Below are 24570 nucleotides of genomic sequence, written 5' to 3' on the forward strand. Positions count from 1 at the left end.
AAATTAAACACTAAAATATGTACTAGGTAGTTAAATTATTCGTAATGTTGCTACACAGAAAAGCGTAGGTAGGTATCAAATTAAATTTGAAATTGGCGACACTTTCGCTTTTTTTTAAAACTATAATATATGGAAGTTTTTATTTTAAAACACTTCAAATTTCAAATAAACAGGTACCTACATACGTACGACTAGTCTCGTATTATTTTAACATAATATTTATTATTTATCTATTTCAATTAATTATCAACGTTACATTAAACTATCATATTTTGATTTAGATTAATGGTATGAAATATTTATACCTTGGGTATATCGTATATTTACTATTGAAATCCTTAAAAAAAATCAATATAATCCCAACGAGTGCTTTCACGAAATTTAATAAAAAAAAAAACCCCAATGTCTACTTGTACGTCTACATCCGGTCTGTTTGATTGGGCGTACACATTAGGGCCATTAACAAATATAGAAAACAAAACCGTTAGAAAACTAACTTAATCCTAATCTCGTAGGAAAATACCTCAGAACTGTTTTTGACCAGTTACACGCGACGGGGCATGGAGATATAAAGGTTGTTTTAATGTGATTTATAATTTATTTTATTTTTTTGTTGACTAAACGTTACATAAAGCCGTACATATACCTAGTTTTTAATCTTTAATATTTTAAGCTAAATTTCCCTCAAAGTATACACGGATAAAATGTATAATTCCCAGAAATATACGTCTATATATTATTTTGTCCAGTCTTGATTTTATTTTCAGTTGTCGTCTATTTTTAACATTATATATTAATAAAACTGAAATCATAAATAAATAAAACCGGAAAATCGATCTACTGTATAGTACACTTCGAGTGTACATCGTATTGAAATGGATGTGTTAAATTTGAATTCACTACTCACATAAATCTTGCATAAGAAACAACGGTTCTGAGCGAAGGAGACAAATGGATCAGCCATCTATTACTAAGGACGTATTTTTATCTTGTAAGTTGAATTACATTTATATTATTATAAGTATTTTCTTAATTCAGTAGATTTAGCCGATTTTGTCAAAAAAAAACATTGCATAATAATATATAATATATATTTTACTTCATTATCAATATCGACGTGCCTATATCACCATTGGAATAGTGTGCAAAGGTTTGTAAACTTCGATGTAAATATCTAAAAAAAAAAATAGGTCCAAAATTTTAAAATATTATCGTGCAAGTACATAAAATAATAATTTACTTATCGGTAAAAACTTCCAAGTCCCTACGATTTGTCGATTTGTATTTATAGAATTACAACAAACTAATTAAATTCGATTGAAGAAAAATCGGTAGTACTCGTTTGGATATATTTTATATTGTCAACATTTTAACTTCAAACGCTTATAAAAATATTGTAGTATGCCCAATCAAACACACTGGATGTGGACGTACAAGTATACTTTGGTTTTTTTTTATTTATTTTTTCATTATGTTTTGTGAAATCATTTATGGGAATCGTATTGATTCTTTTTAAGGATTATAATAGTATATATACAATATATTATTTAATTTATAAATATTTCATGCCATCAATCAAAATCCAAATATTGCAGTATAATGAAACGTTATTAATGGACTGAAGTAAATAAATATTTTATATTGTCAACATTGAAACTTCAAACGATTATAAAAATATTGTGAGATGTATTTCCAATATTTTATAACTGCTGCAAGAACAACGTATGAGCTATGAAAAACTTTATATTACATTTTGAATTTGTTTGATGAAGAAAAAATATTTAAAAAAAATAAATCAAAAATACGTAAAAATAAAGATTTAAAATGTCTATAAATAGCTCAAAGGTGCAAAATATTTTAAGAAAAGTCCCTGTGGCTGTTCTTATCAAATAACACTTCAATTAAAATTGATTTTGACAAAAATTGGTTTTTGAATAAATAATCTCTTTTTCCAGTGCTAATTATTAGTTGTTCTCGATTATTAAGAAAAATACTGATAACCCTTGTCCCTTTAATAAAACACGACATCATTGTACGAAAATGCCATTCTCACTCTGCACCTACCCTTTGATGTTACCTATTTGAAATTAAGTTTTTCTCACGATAGAATACTATTTAAAATCCAATTGTATTAATATTTAATTATATGGTATACAGTTATTTATGACGTTTAAAATGCAAAGTATTTGTTGCATACAAGGTATTCTGGACATTTAATTTCAAATCCTTTTAGATTCTGAGTGTACTTCAGTATCTTGTTCGATTTGAAAGTGAATATCGTTGGTGCATTGAGGAGGTCAAAATCTAGTTGGTACTTTGGGGGGTCAAAAGTAAAATTTCCAATAGTTTTCAAAAGCGCCGAGAAAAGCAATATAAAAATTAAGGAAAACGGGAATTTTTACGCAAAATCGGTTTTTCACAAAATCGATTTTGGTTTTTGGTGTAACTCTAAAACAAATGAACGTATACACATGCAATTTTCACAGGTCATTTATAATAGCATTTTCTATACACGGTAACATTTTCAAAATATTTTGATTTGTTTTTAACTAATTAGGAACATTTTCAGTTTCTAATTTTATTAGTCTTTTTTTCTATGGATGTCAATAAAACTTTTTTTGTTGGGTAAAAAAGTTTGAAAATTTAATACAAGGCTCCTACTATATTATTGTTACAATGACATTTAAAAAATATTAAAAATACATAGGCACAATTTTTTTTTTATAAATATTTAAAGTTAAAACTTTGAAAAAATGTATCAAATTTAAAGGTTAATAATTATTTTGTAGTTAAAAATTTATAAAATTTCTAATTGTATAGCTAAGGATTGAAAATTTAAAACAAGATTCCACGTAAATAGGTTGACGTATATAAATTACTTTATTCACAATAATATCGTCCAATATACTTGGTAATGTCATATGCTGACTGACTGTTTTCGCTCAGAATCGTTTTTCTTATACAATGATATTACATCATTGAATTCAAATTTAACACCATCCATTACTGTGATCCTCTTGTAACCTACCGAACAGGGGCGCATGTAAACTCCGCCACGAGTACCTTTTTTTAGTGTAAACTCCGCCAGAAAAAAACACAGGTAAAATTAGGTTCATGTAAACTTCGCCATTGAAGAAAATTAAGTAGCACTATAAAATGAATATAATATATTATTAAAAAAAAATTCATAATTTTAATAATCGTTCACATGTAAATATAATTGTTACGTAAATAATAAATAAAATATGTCAAAATCAAGCCAAAATATATATACAAATTACTAACCTAACAGCTAAGAGTATACAATTGATATAATATAGGTAATATATATTCATTCATTTTTGTTATTGCACCTCTATTTTATTTCACCAGACGCGTATTTTATATTTTTATTATACTTATAATTTTTAAATACAACCAATAAATTGCCTCGTTGACCAGTAATTAATTTTATATTATTACTTTCTTGCGACATATTTCGTTCGGCCATATACAAATATCGGAAGTATCGGAAATTACAAAATTTCGTTCAGAAATATACACGGAGACACGCAGACTACGAATGATTATGTTCGTCAAAGTATACGTCTTTACGTATACCTCACCTACTGCCGATATCATTATTGGAAATCCTGATTTCCGATAATATGAAGATAAAATTATTAATATTTATTGATGAATCGATCTAACCTTGACAATATTTTATCAATTTTGACGTATATCATCGCAATAGATGTCAACGTATTTAATGTGAGAAGGCACGTGGCAATGTGAGCTCTGACCAGGTAAGACAATAAAATTGGAGGAGTTTACATATACCCATTATAGGTAAGAAAATAAAACTGGCGGAGTTTACCATAGACCTATTATTACCTTTTTATCTTGACCGGTATTCTGGCGGAGTTTACAATCAAGCCCCCAAACAGCAGAGCGACATCCACTTACCCACCTTTTTTTTGTTTTTTTTTTATTTAAAACCATCCAATTAAACCAATTCAAATAGATTTACATCGTTTCACGCATTAAATTTAATAAACCCTTAACAGCAATAAATTTCTTTATTATTTTAATAATAAAATTGTAAGGTTTCTCTACAGTGTAATTTATTTTCATGTATTAAAAAAAAATCATAAATAAAGTTTAGTAAAAACGACTAATAACGATTTTATATATTTATATTTCATATTTTCATATTATTTAAATATAAAGGTACAATGAAGCTATAATATTTTATAGTAAAGAGACTCGTTAAAAATAAATAAAATTGAATTTTTTTTCCAATTATTTACAAGTCATTCTATCCAATTATGATTTTAAAACAATATAATAAATATGGTAGTCTACAATTTTTCTTGTTTTTTAAACATGGGAATACCTTACGTAATATACAAAATGTATGAAGTTCCTACATTTTATTTAAGAATTACTTATAACAGACTTTTTATAATCATTATGTTAATAAAATATTATAAACGATATTTAATGTAATTTCTTGAATCAAATATGATACAATTTTAAAATTGTTGTGTAATATAATTACTTTCTTACCCACGTCTTAAATACCTATAGTATATATTATCTCGATATACCCACTTCTCCATGTAAAGTCTTTTACATTTTACGATAAATACTAAAATGACGGGGACTATACATGAAAAGTGGTTTGGTGTTTGCATTCAGTCACGAATGTGCTCTGAGTTTATGCATTGGCCGGTGTCACTGGTTCCCGGATTGGTGGCCACACGGGATTTTTAGTGACAAAATAAGTGATCAATTCTTTACTTTGTATATAAAGCGTATAAATGTGTTTAAGTCTTAAACTTTATTATTACGCACGTAATCTACGGATATTGCAGGTATAATTAGTTTTTAATAAGATCGACCAGTTGTGACTCCTGATAAAAAGGCTCATATATCACGATGACTGTAAAACATACGTACAAATCTCATATTAAAAATAACACTATAATAGCTACTATAAAAAATTTTGACTTGTTTCAAAAAAAAATATTTTCCTTGGTTTGACTATTTCATGTGTTTTTATAAGTTATATAATTAGTGTTAACGGAAATGGATATCCACGCAATAACTGTTTATTTCAAGCCTTACAGTCACTTCACAAACTGCATACGTTTATTATCAACAGAAGGTATCTGCTTTTGATTTTCAAAGAATATAAAAATCGAGTTTTTATGTACAACATCTGGTGTTTACAAGAAATAAAACGCCAAGACAAGTGTTCGAGAGCAAATTGTTTACGTTAGCTTCTCCAATATAACTCGTGAGGTGTGAATGTGTGTGTGTGTGAGAGAGTGTGCGTATGGTCACGAAAAGTTTTATCGGTCATGCAGAATATTATCCACCACGCCGGCTGATTCAAAAGTTTGTAACCCGTTCAAACACATAAATCATAATCATTGATGATTAGACCTACAAAGCTTTTGAAAAATGTCATTATTAACTAATTTATTAGAGCAGGACTGACCGCCATCATGATTCCCTCTGTATTGTGTGCACATTACACACGATGTAATTATTGGTGTAAAATATTTTCGGTAGACATAGTGTTTTTTTATTATTTTCGGTTTTCATTTGTTCGACAAAGGATTTACTGCAAAGCTTTTTACGTGCATTACATTAACGCCATCATCAATCATGAAAAATATAATTCTTATTAAATAATTTTACGCTGACGATATTATTAATTGTATTATATTAATTATTAATTATTCGGTGTTACCTATTGCCATAAATATATATATATTTTTACTTTCTTGATTTTTAATCAAGTAAGTATGGTAATTGAAATGAAAAAAGTCTGAATTTTGAAGTTTCAAGAATTTGTGTTAAATAGGAAAATAATAAATATGTAACTCAGTAATGATAAGTAGGTGGGTAATTTAGCTAGCTATAATATAAAATATTAATGAGAGGGATTTGATATCACACTCAAGCGGAATAACCACTTGAATTCATAAAAACGTCAGGGTGAACAGTCTCAAAATATCTATTTTTTAACTTTTCTCCTAAACTATGATAGCTAAAAAGTTGGTTGATAACTCATTAAAAATGGATTATCAAGTAAATGATAAATGTGGAATAAAAATGTTTTTGAAAAAATTATTTAATTTTTCACAGATAAAATAAAGAGTTATTTTTCGCTAGATTTTCATTTAGCGAGGTAGATTTCCGAAACTGGAGAATGGATTTTGTTGTTTGTGGTCTTGTTAGATTCACATTGGATAGGAAAAGTGCAGTGAAGATTTTCAGAACTTTATCTCGAATCGTTGATTCATTACAAAGCTGTAAAGCTGAAAAACATCAAAAAACGCCCAATAAATTTTGTTTTAATTTGTTTTAATGTTCTGTAGACTGTAGTGAATTAACTATTAAAGATGAAGTTCTGAAAATATTCACTGCACTTCTCCTAAACAATGCGAATCTAACAAGACCCCAAACAACGAAATCCGCTCTCCGGTTTCAGAGATCTATCTCACTAAATGACAATGAAAATGATTTTTTGTGGGGCTGTTGACACCGAAATTTTTCCGGGTTCAGATTGTTATACCACTTGGGTGTGATATCAGTTAATAAATTTCTAAAAATTAAAAATCAAGAAAGTTTATTACATGCCGATCCCTGACTTGGCAAGCGTTTTTTTTAATGGTAGCCGTCTATCGACGTTGCTTTCAAAGGTTTTCGGAATAATACCTAGCTATCTGTTTAAATGTATAGTACAACCATTGAATTATTTTAAATTCATATATACATATATATAATATACAATATTATAATGTATGGGTACTGGACCGATACGAAAGAATCAATATTGGGTGCAAAAAGAGGCCTATATCTATTCACGATTTAAACTTTGTCGTTTCTGTCGTTTATACTTCATTTGGTCGCATTATTTGTATACGTTTTCATCGTCTCGTTGTGTCGTCTGCAGTTTTATCGGCTGTTTCGTTGACAATAATTCCAATATAAAACAGAATATCCATTGAAATTATACTAGTAAACACAGTTTGGAAGTATTGTATTGTAAATGTTATATTAAATAGGAAGTTGTTTTTTAGATCGCCAAAAGGCTGTAATATATTATAGTGATTTCGGTATGTTTTGGAATGGATTTACTGGTTTTTATTACTGCTTTGAATGTAATTTGTACTTCGGTTTTTCACCACACGTTTATCGAATTTTTGTATTTGGCGTTAACTTATGATTTTCTTCAATAGCAAAACTTACAACTTTACTTTGGATCTGTTTATACCCATCACATATAATATTTATGATATTTTTTGATAAACAATTTTGTTGTACGTTTTATATACGCCTTAGTTGTAGAGCTCTACGGTACCTATGTTTTATTATTTTTTGTGTAATATATAAGATAGCTACGTAACTATACGTAAGTGCTATTATAGTATTATGTCGATTGTCAATCTATATCTTATCTCCATGGAAGTATACCACGAAAAACTTTAAATTCGATTGTCTCTAGTGCAGGTGATGAGCCCATAAACCTTGAATTTTTTTTTTCACAGTTTTAGTGTTTGATTTATTACATGTATAAATGGATATATTATATTATATTATATTTTTCTTTATGTATGTACAATTTGCGTGACAATACAATAAAGTCTAATAGATGAAAATGAATTATTAAAATACAAGTTTCCACATCAAAAGTACTTTTATTACACCTTGCATCAATACTTAATACTTGAAACATTGAACATAAATACGTAAAATAATAATAAAAGAGAATAACATAACACAATTAATCTGACAATGCATATTGTATTAATGTTTAGCACGGGTACTTATAAAGTTATAACCACTCACATACTTGTCAATAGACACTCTTCTGAAATGCTGTCTCCATGGTCGTATAGAATAGTATAATATTAAATTTGTGAATTTTTTTAAATATTACGTGACAGTCAGAAATATTAGTTCTGATGGAAGTTAATAAAATTATAAAATGTAAAAACTTATTCATTTCACGAAATTCATTACATTGCATTTTAACTATATTTAAAACCATTTACAATATGAAGATAATCTGCCTTCTTAATTACATTTTTTAATTCAATTGTACTTTGCTAGAAAATTAATTAACTAAATAATCAAAATAACGTTTTAAATATTTTGTTTTTACTGCACAATAATAATAATAATTTACGCATAGTTATAAATAGAAAACAAAAAGTACTTCACCATATTATTTATACAATATAATATATACCATACGATAATCTGGATATTTACGTAACAATTCATCAACTAATTAGATTAAAAAGTAGTCATGATAATGTATTAATGTATATAGATAAAAGTAATTTTAGGATATTATAGCTTATACCTGATATCTAAAACCAACGATTTTTTTTAACAATAATGTATGTAAATTAATATTTTAATAATTAAACACTGTGCACAGTGACACGATGTACATCATATTATAGAGGAATTTCATTCCGCTTTTATTCATAGGTGGCTAGATACTAAATTATTATTAATAAAACCTAAATGTTTAAATATTGATGCAAATTGGCTATGGCAAAATGTTAACTAACTCAAAATCAAAAAATAATAGTCGTTTTAATTCTTATTTATAATAAATTCACTGATAATTTTTCAACAAAAACATATTTCAAGTTAGACTGACGGCACGTGCAGTTATGAGGCATCCTCTGTTTAATTTAAGGTCATAAGAGTACATTTTTTAAAACATGATGAATATTATTATAATTGAATGCATATAAATTTTTTTTTTTTTTTAATTAACCCGCGGCAACTTAGGCCATTGAGTGGTTTTTAACTGTGGGGGAGGCCGGGAGGGTACTGGTTTTGTAAACACGTGTTTTTAGTCTTGCAGAATTTTCAAGTGGACACCCGTAAATATCTGCCATGCCCGGTTTGGGTATGTCGGCCTCTCTCTCCAGACACTGTAACTGCCTTGAGAGAAGTGCCACCCATGACCGAGATTCGAACCGGCGACGGTGCACGTCGTGACCGACGCCATAGTCCGCTCGGCCACTCCATCCCCCTGGCATATAACTTTTTTATTTGTTACATAGGTACAAAAATACATAATTAATACTAAAACAATTAATAGTGTCTATAATAGTAATAGTTGTATTCAAAACTAATGAAAAGCTACTAACAATGAAATATTTTAACAAACGAATTAACAACAATATAGGAATACCGTTTTTTTTTTTTTTAACTTATAAATTTTTGGAATTTTCGTATCAGGTTATTGTATAGGTTGTGCATTCACATAATCTGGTACCTCAATACTAATACCCAGAATTATCAAAAGCTTTTTAGGAATTAATTGACTTTTACGATGATACCGTTTTTATTTAAAATAAACACAAATAACAAAGGTGAAAGGTTTTCTGAAAAATGCTTTAAACCCTGTTGTATTATCACTAGTAACCCACTCGTACAATGTTTCGAAAACATGAATTTACATTTTATTTTGCTCATTTGTCAGTAAAAATATATTATAACCAAGGAATTTTTCGGGGGCGTTGAAAAATAATAACACAAAAACAAATGTTGTTTGTGTTTTACACGCAATGAAATATAATGTAGGTATGTATTAGGATCATGATGTTTTCTGGCATGTAATAATTACAAAAAACCGTCTCTCTAAAATTGTGTAATACTATTGATTTATGAAATATCACCACAGAGTATACAATTGGTAACAAAATGTAGGTATACCGATAATATTATGTGTGTGGGGTCTATGATTATATTTTGTATAAAGGAATAGATGGGTACTTGCGTTGAGTTTTATTTCGCTCTAACAATTACAATACAAAAACAATTCAAAAGTAATTAGATATTACAAATAAAATTTACCTTCAACTTTACATATGATTAATAAGCAATTTTGAAAGTTGACATCTCAGACAATCGGATGCAGTAATGGCTTACGAGTCTAGAAAAATAAACGCTCAAACAGCATTTAACAGCTTTAAAACTTTGTTATTAACAGTATAGTACCATGAAGCGTTTAATAACAAGTCATTGTTCGACGTGAAGTATAGGTGAAGCGAAGTGCTTTCTTCGAAGTCATCAAGTACCTGGGTATACGGAAATGACACTGACTCAAAACTTTCTCTAGCACACTTGCAAATCTGCAGCCCCAGTTGCTGTAAAATTAAAATTTATTGTAGACGTTTCAAAGGATAACTTTTGTGAGTAATTGAAATTAAATATGTTTTTTTCTCGAAAACTCACGCGCATCTCGGAAATCATTGCGTACTTTATTTCTGTAAAACGTTTTTGTAACGAGTTGGACACAATTTCATTTTTGGACACTTATTAGATCTAGCTTTTGTATAGTTGACAAGATGTCAGTTTTTGTAATGTTTTGGATACATTTTGATTATTTAATCTTTTTATATTCTGATCTGTTGACACTTGACAGTTCACAATAAAAAATATTATTACATACTCAACCGTTAAATACATATTATACGAATTTTTTTTATTACTGTATATGTATAATATCTATAATAATAAATTAAATATCAACACACCGATGAATATATTGAAAAAACACTCGCCTCTCAACTGAACTAATACATCTAAAAGAGAGGTTCCGTCCAAAAAATCGTCTGTACCCGAAAGAATTTCGACTGGAGCACTTGAAATATCAAAACTATTGATTTCCATTACACAAGTCACAAATTAAAATGTACTGAACAGTGAAAAATTAATGTTTACAGCGGTACACAAATGCGCACGATACGTATGTTGTAATATAATGTGACACTAGGCCTGAATACGGTCGTAGGCATAATATGAATGATTATTGATTATAATAAAAATAAAAAAGTTTCTTCGCAGGCTGCCGCGTTCATTTTCTATCTAATATATAAAATTCTAGTGTCGCAATGTTAGTTACCATACTCCTCCGAAACGGCTTGACCGATTTTATAAAATTTAATATGCATATTCAATATTCTCGTCTGAGAATCGGCTACTATCTATTTTTCATACCCCTAAGTGATAAGGGTTGTCCAGAATAAAATACAAATAAAAATATTATTATTATTATAATAATAATAGTGTATTATATATTGGTCGCTATTGGTTAATCGGGAATGTTTGTTGGTTTGTATTATTATTTTTAGTCAATACATATATATATATATATATATATAAATGAATGTTTGTGTGTAGATTAGACCTCTGGGTTAAGATAAATCTAGAACATCATACACCGAATATTAAATGACGCATTGAACTAAGTTTGAGTCATATACAGTTTGTACATTTAACGGGTAACGAAGTGCACGGGATCAGCTAGTATTATATAAAAAAACTATTATTATAAGATTAAGTAAAATTGGCATGGATAATAAGAAATAAAATTCCTTAAATTAAATACATTTTGTTCATTATTTGTAAGATGTTGATATACAATTAAGGAGTCACATTTATTGAAATCAAATTATTATTAAGGATATTATCTTTAGTTTAAGTATATTTAACAATTACTTTAAGTTATTAGTAAATCATTAAATTAATGATGCATTGTTGTAAGAACGAAGAACTTTATTTTTCTGAGTGATACTATACCTCTTATGCTCCTCGGTCACTGAAGCAACATTTTCAACGGGAGATGGCGTAATTATTATGTACCACAGTAACCAAACGATACCGCATAGTTGAATATAATCAACTTTTGTTTGTGCATACAATCACATGTGGTTACAGATAAATTCATAAAAATGATAGATAAAATAAGATGATAGAATGTTATCATCGTGTACAATATTCATGTCATTGGTAATGCGTTTTGGTATACCCATAAAAAACGCACTGCACGAAGGCACGCTATCATTAAAAACTCTACATGGACAGTTGTGAACTACTCAGGTTTATTATACTTTTTAACTTGGTTTAAACTACTCTCTAAAAACAACCTCTGAGATTTTCGTCAAAATTAATCGAGTAGTTTATGAGTATATAATCTACAAACATACATTTGCTTTTAAGATATAGTTGTATGCATGTTTCTACCTCATCTGCCCGAGTAAACCATTTTCAACCATTTTAATACAAAAAAAAAAATACTTATTTCTACTATTTCTATTATAATCTGCTAACCATTTATAAAAAAAACAAAAAATTTCAATTTCCATCGGGAATTTCAAAATCCGTGTGTAAGGATCTATTTACAAAGTGCATTTCGGAAAATTTTTTCTTAGTGGATCTCTAGATCATAAGACGTAACAATACTGACCAAATTTCATACTTATATCTTCAACGGCTAGGTGATGATGAATCGATCAATCAGGACAAGTTCTTTTATACAGATTTTATATACAATTATTTTTTATTAATACATAAATGTACTTATCATAATAATTATGATTATATTTACAAATTTTTTTTTTAAAACAAAAACTTTGTATACCAACCTTAAAATTAAAAGTATTTTGAATTTGAAATATTACAAAGTGATGTTATTTTCCCATCCCTGGCGCATACCAAATAATTATTCGATCAATTCGTTTACTCTGTAGGATTAGTTGAATTAATTGAAATAATAGATTAAACGGCAGTAGTGGAGCAGGGCATATGTTTTAAAACATAGAATGAACGTCAAGTCAAACTATTAATTAAATTGTTTACAAGTTAGACATATATTTAAAAATTTTTCTCGTTAAAATAACATTACGGTCCTCGTTACTTTTGACTTACCATATTGTGTAAGATAATGTTTAGATAATTCGTTACAAAAGATAAACACAGCACCTACAAACACGCACCAGTATTTATGCGTTCTATAGAGTTCAGACCAACAAACGTAGTTTTTTTCAAACTAATCTGTAAGATCTTTAATATAAGCAAATACAATTTGTATTGCACAGTACATTTTAAAACCGGACTACTATATTATATAATATTATATATATTCATCGTGTCTCTTAAGATAATAAACTAAAACTGAGTAGAAACAAGAAGAAAAATGCCATTCTTCGCGTAAATATTTCCTTTTGCGGATAATATTAAGAGACGGTAAATGCAGCTCATTCAAAAACGTCGTTACCGGTGACCTATGGGAAGCCCGTAGTTATATGTTCAGTAGTTTCCATTACCTAATCTGCACAGTGTACGTTAAATACGTAACATAGTATCGCAAACACGCTGTATACACCCACTCACGCAACCCTACAACGACGGTATTATCATCACGTGCCAGTGAAACAGACGAGTTATGCTGATGATTCGCTTACTGGAACTTCGCAAATTCACTCTATCCTCTATACATGTTGGAAAATGAATGTAAATGACGCGTTATTGTAATATTATCCTACCTCGTACTTGGGTAAGCAAAACCATCGCGAATCACGACCGGGGGGGGGGGGGGGGGGAAGTGCCACAGAGGTTCACACGAAAATCGAAACAAAAATATAATACTACATAAGGAGTACACACCCTTAGAAATTCTATATCAGTTATTATAGATGCAAGTCAGGTTGGCCGTCCAGCTCTTGCGGATTTCGTTTGTAAAACCGTTCAGTTTGCATTCACACGCCGATGAGAGACGGTGTGAGTCGAATTTATTCATAATATATACTCAATACTGATATTCAGTGATATAAGTACATAATATAATTTTTTTTATAGAATATTTTTTTAAGCAGAAGAACAAAAAACATATTTAAAAAAAGGTGGATAAGTGGATGTCGCTCTGCTGTACAGTAGGTTACAAGTGGGTCACTGTAATGGATGGTGTTAAATTTGAATTCAATGATATAATATCATTGTATAAGAAAAACGATTCTGAGCGAAAACGGTCAGTCAGCCTATGATATTACCAAGTATATTTGATGATATTATTGTGAATAAAGTAATTTATATATAACCTATTTACTCGGAGCCTTGTTTTAAATTTTCAATCTTTAGCCATAAAAGTTAAACATTTTATACATTTTTAACCACAAAATAATTAATAAATTATAAATTTGATAAATGTTGTCAAAATTTGAACTTTAAATGCTTAAAAAAAAAAATTGTGCCTATGTATTTTTAATATTTTTCAACTGCTACTAGAACGATATATTTTAAATTTTCACGGTTTTTTACCCAACAAATAAAAATTTATTGATATTTATAGAAAAAAAAACTAAAAAAATTGAAAACTGACAATGTCCGTAAACAGCTCAAATAGAGTCAAAATATTTTCAAAATTGTATGGTGTATAGAAAATGCTAATATAAACATTCAGTGAAATTTTCAAGTATCTACAGTCATTCGTTTTTTAATTACAATAAAATAAGAAAATCGTTACATGAGAAATCGAGTAAATATCAAATGTTGTAAAAATATAAATTTCAGACGCTCATAAAAATTTAATTTAAGTTTCTTCTAGACATTTTTTTTTTGATAAAGGTAGACAAACTTATGAGTAATCTTATATTACATTTTCAAATCTTAGATTTAAAAAGAAAAATTTTTATGAATTCTCAACTCAAAATAATTTGCTATATTTCGTGATTTTTCCGTATTTTGTCAAAATTTGAACTTTAAATGCTTATAATTAAAAACTGTGACTAAGGATTTTTAATTTTTTTCATCTGCCTTTGAAACAATAACCTAGGAGCCTTTTATTAAATTTTCAAGCTTTTTTAATCAACAGATAAAATTTTATTGATATTTATAGAAAAAAAAACTAAAAAAATTGAAAACTGACAATGGCCGTAAACAGCTCAAAAAGAGTCAAAATATTTTGTAAATCTTATGGTGTATAGAAAATGCTAATATAAACATTCAGTCAAAATTTCATGTCCCTACGGTCATTTGTTTTAGAGTTACACCAAAAACCAAAATCGATTTTCTCGAAAACAGATTTTGCGTAAAAATTCCCGTTTTTCCTTAATTTTTCTTTTGTTTTTCACGTCGCTTGTGAAAACTACTGGGAAATTTTTACTTTTGACCCCCCAAAGTACCAACTAGATTCACTTTCCTATCAGAAAAGTTACTATTGAAGAAAATCCAAGCACTTTTACTGTCCTAAAAGGTGATGACAGCCACAAAAATAAAAAAAAAAATAAAAAAATAAAAAAATAAAAAAAAAACACACATCATTGTAGAATCAATACATTCATCGCTTCGCTCAGAATCTAAAAAACACACATCATTGTAGAATCAATACATTCATCGCTTCGCTCAGAATCTAAAATAATAAATCAATCATAATATATTGATATATTGTATCTACATAACGTCATTCATAATACGATTTCATAACATAAATTTAGTACATATTTATAAAACGTTTTAACTCATTCAATCAAACAAGATTCATTTTGCTTTTTGTCCACAAAAGGAAACCAAAATATTGATTTAAAACACTACAGTAAATTAATGTGTAATTAATTATAATATGTTCTTACACCTATACGTTATACATCCTATAGTTTTTCAGTCCAGTAGGTACACCCTTTACAGATTCTTTACAGATCAGTAAACTTTATTGAAATTCCGGGTACGGACAACAATTTTCATAACATTCTCTGAAAATATCCTTTCATGAATAGATTATTGAGAATGTTCAATTAATATTTACCATGTCCGAAATTGCTTGAAAATTAAAAATGTTTATAAATTGCAGACAATGGTTTTCATTTCAAATTTTAATTTTCTTCAATAGACATTACATGTAGATATGTTATGGACAAAAAAAAACTAAAGAGTTTATTTATTACGACAAACATTTTTTTAACAAAAACAACACAACACACAAAAGAAATATACAACTTATAAGACAAGTATAGTGTAACTGTATACATTATATTATATAGCATTATAGCCATATATTTTATATATAGCTTCTTAAAATCATGCACTGTAACATTTTTTAATAGGTACCCAATATGTATATCTTAATTTTTATTTTCACTACATACAGTTGTAAAGACTCAATTGTATACAAGAATAGAATGTTGATAAAACATACTATTGTCAGTATCTACTTAGATAATGTTTGCAGTTTTTTCGTTGTTAATGTACATTGACGATTACGCATCTTCAGTTTTAATAATGTACCCTATCCTGCGGATTTCATACAAAATAATATTAGTTTATCTATCAGGTATGGTTAGGATATGCGTGCACCGACTTAAGTTGTAGGATACACAGGTAGGCTGCTGTTTTATTGTCACTACAGTGGGCTAAATAATATAATAAATGTATTTCAAATTTACAAACGTTAACATTCCTCCTTACATTTATTTGTTGATTTTTAAACACTATAAGTTATTATTACTAAACCTAAGTTACCTAACCTATCAGACTTTGGATGAATTATTTGTATTGCATAAAATCGTAGAACACTTAATCAATTTATCGTATACACAATAATATATTGTACAGAAATAATGATAAAAATATTAATATGAAATTATTTTTTTTGTATCTTCATCAAACTCATTTTTAAAGTTTGTATGTATTTTAATTATTTTTAAAAGATATTAAAACGATTGGGTTCAAACGCCCCCCCCCCCCCCCCCTCGGTGTGTGTAAGCCGATTATTTTCCAACAGGCACTTGCGAATAAGTAAAATATGTGTTACAGTATGTATTTGTTTTCAGTGAGAATGCACGTGTTACACGAATTAAATTGGACGAAATTAGTATACGAACCTCTGCACAAGTTTGAGACTCAGATCATATCAACGAAAAACATACAAGGATACGACAGCAAGAACACTGAACAGTGGTCATTAACAGGCGCGCTATTATACTCGGTCACAGTTATCACGACAATCGGTAAGCGTATACACCCATTACACGTGTTTCTTGATTGTATGTCTTATATAAATTTTAATACTTATTATTCGTTATCGTTCCGTTACACGGAGTAAAACGATTTCGAATTAGATTCAAAACTGAAAGCTACACCGACCGCCACGTAGCATGCGCTCGATGCTTTGTCGTGAGACGTCTACGGCAAATTTTAATCTTGAACCGATCGTTTTATGAACTTTTTTGTTTAATGTCTTTGTTTGAAATTATTTCTATTTATATAAAAGACAGAATGTTTTTAAAGTTTTCAGACAAAGTCGGCTGTTAGCTAGGTCTGTGTAATTGAAATTGACATTTTTAAATAAGGAATAGAAAAATTATATAGTGTTTGTAATTTTAGTGGTTTCAATCAATTACTAAGAGGAGCTTAGGCAAAATTGATATTTTAAGAAAACAACATAAACTATCGGAATTTATTATGTCATTACCTTAGTTGTACAATTAAGTAAAGCAATCAAACTATTATAACAACTATTGTACAACTCTCGGGAATAATAATGTATTTAAAACATATAATAATTAATAATTATTAGTATATAGTTGGCATGAAAATATTAATATATTAATCTACAATATTTTATGTACATTTATTTTTATTCATAGAGAGAAAGAGAGGAACCAAAGTTAAATGTATTATAATGTTTTAACTTTTTTCATAATATTATTTGATATAATTTTTGTATTATTTAATTTTCTAAAGTAGAACATCGAACATTATAACAATATTTTGTACTATAATTAACTGAGTATATTACAGATTTTCCTAAAAAAGAAGCAGTTAAGTTGAACATATTAATACACCGAGTAATATTTTAAATACTTTTGTACTTAAGTACTTACTTACTTCTTAATACTTTTGTTGTAACTCATACATTTTAGATCCTTTTGTAACTTTGGTTTGAATAGAAAGTATGCAGTATTATCTTATTTAATCAACTAGTAAGCTTACAAATGACGGGGAAAAAAAAGTAGAAAAGTAGTCATAATTTATAAGACACTGTTTTGAGTTACCTGCAACAAAGGGATGTGACTAATTTAATTAAATTTGAGAAGTACTTTATAAGAAATTTTGAGTGCATATGAGTTGAAAAAAAATGGCATTTTGTTTTCAAACAATAAAATTACTGCTAATATAATATTAATATTATAATGTAAGATTTTTGACGATCTTGAATATGAAAAGTTAGGATGTAATAATATAAATACTGACAAACCAAACTATCAAATTCTACCCAGATACCTACTAAATTCCTTACAAAAGGTACCTAAAATAAAATATTTCTATAGTGCTATATATTATACACGATACTTCCATTGTTATCTCAATAAAATGTACTGTAATATTCTATTTTGTAACAACTTAAGGAGTAAGTACATGAAAATTTTAACAAAACACTTAAAATAAACGATCAGATATTAATATAAAAAGTGTCTAAGTATCTCCTCACTGTTATCCTCCACTGAAATTAATTTAGCAAATATGAAATAACTGAAGACTATGAATAAAGTAAATTCACATCAGTCATAAAGTTATTTATGCACTCTTCAGTATAGTTCTGAAAAAATTTATATTATTTACAAAAACATTAAATCTTTAAAAGTTGGCTCAAACTCTTTAAATATCGTGAAATAATGTAAATATTTAAAATAAATGTAAGTACACAAATAAAATAATATATGACAACGTATTTGAAAATAATAAACTTTCAAAGTATTTACCAAGTTGAATAAGAACCACATGAATAAAATCCAAAGGTTGTTTTCTTTTAAACATATGTCTTAAATTTTTCTCCACTTGTTTTATTGTTTAAATAGTTATTGAAACTATATAAAAGATAAACACAACAAATTTTATTAGCCCCCTTATAAACTTAACTTCTCGACAGGAAGAGAAAACTATTTGCTATCAAATAAAACTCAGGACAACAGGAAAGAACATGCAACAAACCCAAACTTTAAAGAACGATCATACGAAAATATTAAAATTACATATGTGAATAGAAAATAATTTTATAATAACTGTAACTACCTATAACCTAAAAGTATCTCAACAATATAAGTATTCACTCAACAGAAAAAAACCATTTAATTAATTTAATATAATAATATGTATATATTATATTATATAATATAAATATTTTAAAAGCAATACATTAATAAATCACTATAGGTATATTGTTTAATAGTCCAGTGCAATTAGACGAAAAAAGGGGTTCAGCTCGGAAAAATTCCCACCTAGCTGAATTTTGGTACACATCTTTATTACATCGTTGTAAACAATGTCTAAAAAGTCGATCTCGATATCATGTACGCGTTAAAGGTTATTCGAGGTCAAAGGTCACGAAATTGGCCTTTTTTTTAATATCTCGTTTTTTATTGGTCGTACAAAAAAAAGTTTTTGATACAAATTATAGAGGAGGTAATTATCTACAAAAATGGTATCTTGACATTTTCACGTCAAGTTGATAGTTTTTCCAACAATGTGTACACTTTTAATGAAATATGATTTTTTCGCTAAAAACAAGTAGCCTTTGCGTTAATATCTCGCTTTATACTGTTTGTACGATAAAAAGTTTCGAACAAAAATTGTAGAGGACAAGATTCTCTACAAAATAGTTGTACATATATGTATCCAACCACACTTGCGGTATACAAATTTTAATGTTTACCATACAAAATTACAATAATATAATATAATATTATATCATATTATAATAACGATAATAAGAATGCATTCGTTTTATGCAAGATGTATATGTAGGTACATTGTACATATTTCTGTTGTCTGGATGCCAGATCTGAGGCATTTAGTGGGTCTTTTGAAGTTTTTTTTAATGAAACAATGAAAGTGCCTATAAGTCAAGAAAAGTTTCTTTCAAATCGATCGAATAAAAACAGATTTATTTCTACATTGATGCAAAAATTAGAAAATGTTAATATAGCTTAAAAACAAGCTCAAGACGATGCTGACGTACTTATTATAGAAACAGCAATCGAAGAAGCATACACTAGGAAAACTATTATTGTTGGAGAGGACGTAGATCTCTTAGTTATACTAATAGCACGCACTCCGTCCTAAAAACAAATTTTTTTTTTAAAACCCGGTAAAGGAAAAACGTTGACACAAAAATATACTCATCTACTAATAGCATGGATCACTACAATTTTGGTAGAGAACATATTTTATTTTTGCACGCTGTCACAGGATGTGATACGACATCAAAATTGTTTAATAAAGGAAAGGTAAAAGTTTTAAAACTATTAGCAAATAGTCCAGACCTTCAAAGTGCAGCAGCAGTGTTCAAAAATCAAAATTGCTCCGTTCAAGACATTTTCAAACATGGAATTAAATTCATTTTAGCAATGTATGGTGCCCAAAAACAAGTGTTCTCCATCGATAATTACAGATATATAACATTATTTGCTAAACTAACTAGGAATAATAAACCTGTGAAATTATCATCTCTACCACCAACAAATAGCGCCACCCAACAGCATCTGCTTCGAGTTTATTACCAGGTACAAATTTGGTTGGGCAACAAATTAAACCCGGAAAACTGGGGGTGGATAATGAATAACAATGTTTTGGAGCCTATAATGACATTGTTACCACCCGCAACCGATGACTTGGTGAATATGACTTTTTGTAACTGTAAAAAAGGCTGTGGTACTTACTGCAGTTGCAAAAAAATTGGTATCAAATGTTCAATTATTTGTGGACATTGTCGTGGGCAGTCGTGTTTCAATTCAAGTTCCGACAATGCTTTAGATGACAATATAGACACACTTGACGTTTTGTCAGCGGATTTAACGGAAGAAGACAATACATATAATTTTGAAAAAAATGAAGAACATCAAAATGACGAAGAAGAAGAAGAAATTCATGAAGACGAGAGCGATGATGATTAATAATAATTTAAATGTATAATTTATTACTTTGTTTTGACGATTAGATAACTATGATACCTATAATAATTATTTAACAATTATTGTTGACTACGTGGACTAGGCCTACCGGGGAAACCATGAAAAAAAACGCACCATGCTTCTACCTCAATGGTGGTGTGGAAACGAATGCATTCTTATTATCGTTATTATAATATGATATAATATTATATTATATTATTGTAATTTTGTATGGTAAACATTAAAATTTGTATACCGCAAGTGTGGTTGGATACATATATGTACAACTATTTTGTAGAGAATCTTGTCCTCTACAATTTTCGTTCGAAACTTTTTATCGTACAAACAGTATAAAGCGAGATATTAACGCAAAGGCTACTTGTTTTTAGCGAAAAAATCATATTTCATTAAAAGTGTACACATTGTTGGAAAAACTATCAACTTGACGTGAAAATGTCAAGATACTATTTTTGTAGATAATTACCTCCTCTATAATTTGAATCTAAAACTTTTTTTTGTACGACCAATAAAAACGAGATATTAAAAAAAAGGCCAATTTCGTGACCTTTGACCTCGAATAACCTTTAACGCGTACATGATATCGAGGTCGACTTTTTAGACATTGTTTACAACGATGTAATAAAGATGTGTACCAAAATTCAGCTAGGTGGGAATTTTTCCGAGCTGAAAACCTAATTGCACTGGACTATAAACTGAGTATTAATACTGAATATCAACACTGAATAGTAACACTTATAAATAGTTGCATTAGGCAAGCCAATACACACGACTTTGGAATTTAAAAAAAAAATATGTAGATTTTAACATTGGTGATATTCTAATTTATGTTTTTATTTCATAAATTGCATTAACATTAACCTATCTACTTGCAGTTAGGTTTTTTTAAATTACCGTCATCCATCTAATTAGACATTAGTAGGCAATGTATTACTATTTGCGTAAGTACCTAAATGTATCTACTTATCAAGTTTAAACTTATAACTTAAAAAAAAGTAGTTTTAATTTTCATATTGCTAAATTCAAAGTGTCACAAATGAAAACTTTTCAGTTAGTATAATTATGTGTGATTCTTGATACATATTTGAAATTTTGAACCCATTATACAGTTTCCACATATTATTATGTTAAGCAATTTCTATCACTGTATACGTAATTTTAAAATGATATTATTTTATAGCGAAACTGGAACCAATTTTCCTAATGAATTATTCCTGTTTATTGAATTGTTCTACGCATTATGTGATTTTACAGTTCACAATGCATTGACGCTGGTCTGAATGGTTTGACCTTTTAAACTAATACATTCATAACATGGTAATTAATAATTATTATAGCAATAAACATTCGTTATCAATTTCAAAAAATATTAACAATTTGAAAACAAATAATATTTTGTAACGTAATTACCTACCTATATTTTAATTGTTTTACTTTTTTTGAATGATTACAATATACATTTCTAATTTCCTATTTAAACAGAATACTTTTTTGAGAAATTAGATATTTGATAAACGAATAGGAACGAGAAGTCTATAAGTTATGAGTTTATGGCTTGATGCGAAGGTATATTTTACGATTTGATGAGCAGAGTAGCGGCCGAGTACCTATGTGCTACTATACTCTGATTATATACATTTTAAATATTTTAATTATGTAATAAACGTCTTGTTTGAAATTGGATTTTCTCACACTAAAGTTCTTAGAAAAAACATTTGACTCCGGAATACTTAATTAAACATACTTTTGCCATGGAATAATAATTATTATATTTAAGCATAGATTATTATTTTACCTACTGGTATAAAATATTCTTGGGACTAAAATTCACATTTTATGGATAACTATTGCTTCTTTATATTGTAACCAAATGAGATTTTCTATAAGATTTTGATAATTATTTTTTGGTAAGGATACGTACGACATTATAAGCGAATAAGTCATATTTTAAAATTGTTTTTACAAAGTTAAAATAAAATGGAAACAAATTGCTAATCTTATAGTTATGTACTTTCTATCAATTACCTTTCTTACGTTCCGACAATATTCATCAATAGAGATTACAGTTTAATATTTAATATTCATAAATAATGTAATGAGTTTGACGTGTCAAAATTACTTATAATCTTCAAAAACATTAATTATATTTGAAAGAACTAAAATAATGATCGGATAGTTAAGAAAATTTAATTTCAAAAGCAATTATTTATATGATTGTTTTTAATTAAATATTTAAGTAATTTGTAAAGATTAAAAAAAGTTTTTTGTTTCCCTTCAATGAAATAATGCGTAAAACAAAGTGTCTAAATACTTTTAAAATGTACAATATATTTATCATTGCTAAATTAACATCTTAGAATAATCCATTGGCTTACAATTTTTTTGTTATGGCAATTATTATTTAGCAAAAACGAAATCCCTAAAATGTGTACAATCGTAAGACGTTATATATTTATGATATACTATTTACAATACTGGGTGATTCATTTAACACTAATCATGCGGTATCTATCAAAGTATATAATGTTGTTTCAAATATTTTTTTTTTACATTATTTGATGTCATTAGTTTTTATAATGACTGAAAATAACTGATAAAATGGATTTATTTGAATCATTTGGATTTTATATAATTATTATGTATTTATAATACAGGATGACTTTCCTTTACCTTATATTTTTTATATATAAAAATTCTTAAAAAATATTCAGAATGAATATATAATTTTCCTTCAAAAACAATTTCTATAATAACAATGTTGTCTAGTAAAAAAATACCGAGATGAACTCAAGATGAGTATCTACGGATGAAATAATCATCTTATATAATATTCTGAAATATCTAATAATATATAAATGGTGATTCACTGAAGATGCTCACCCCCTATTTTCTTCAATAATGTAGTTACCTATTTAAAATCTGAATTTTTGGAATTTTTAAGTATACTTAAAAACCATATTTTCACATTTTTGAGATTTAATTTAGTATTTAAGGAATTTCCTGTAGAGATACAAACTTCTATTTTACAAATGAGAACCCCCCTTTTCAACTGTAAATTATTTAGTGGATAATTTTCCTGAAAAATTTTAAGCATCTGAATCAAAATGTATATGAGTAGTTTTAGAGTAATTTAACTTTGTGTTCTAAGGATAAAAAGTCTATGGTTATATGATATGGGGGCTATGGTGATTGATTAAATAATTTATAGAAAAAAGTGGGAGACAGAGAGGGGTCTTCATTTTTAAAAAAAAACAGAAGTTTGTTATTGCCACAGGACATTCATTATAAGTAGTACAATATAATTCAAGAATTTGATAAAAACTATCTTTAAGTATGTTTAATAATCCCAAATATTAAAATTTAAATAGATTCATTAATGAAGGAAAAAATGGGAGTGAGCATGATTGGTGAATCACTCTGTATATAATGCAGGAAACAATATTGAACCAAGATTTATTCATTTTTCAAAATATTATGTTAATCTGAATTGTTCATAAAACGTATTCGTCTCTAAAATTCGTTTAATCGATTTTTTTTTTATGTATATATATTTATTCATACAGAGAGCGTATTTTTTTCAGGCTACGGTAATTTGGCACCAAAAACACCAGAAGGCAAAATCGTAACTATGGTGTACGCATTATTCGGCGTGCCACTAATGTTGCTGTGCATATCCAATCTGGGGTCTCTGTTGGCCGGCACTTTCCAGTTCGCGTACTCCCATTCGTGCTGTTTCTCCAAGAGGAAATCGGGTAAGGGAAAATATTGCATTTAAAAAATAATAATAATAAAGAAAAAAAAA

General features: G+C 28.0%; 1 protein-coding gene across 1 annotated transcript in view; it reads left to right on the forward strand.

Annotated features, from left to right (window-relative positions):
• The window catches only part of LOC132948723 (uncharacterized), a 162752-nt gene that overhangs the window by 93826 nt on the left and 44356 nt on the right, over positions 1 to 24570 (forward strand). The window contains exons 2-3 of the mRNA XM_061019349.1: positions 16632 to 16808; positions 24350 to 24520. Of these exons, the coding sequence (XP_060875332.1) occupies positions 16632 to 16808; positions 24350 to 24520 (348 nt within the window). The remainder of the gene's footprint in view (positions 1 to 16631; positions 16809 to 24349; positions 24521 to 24570) is intronic.

The sequence above is a fragment of the Metopolophium dirhodum genome, chromosome 7, assembly GCF_019925205.1.
Source record: "Metopolophium dirhodum isolate CAU chromosome 7, ASM1992520v1, whole genome shotgun sequence".
Classification (NCBI taxonomy): Eukaryota; Metazoa; Arthropoda; class Insecta; order Hemiptera; family Aphididae; genus Metopolophium; species Metopolophium dirhodum.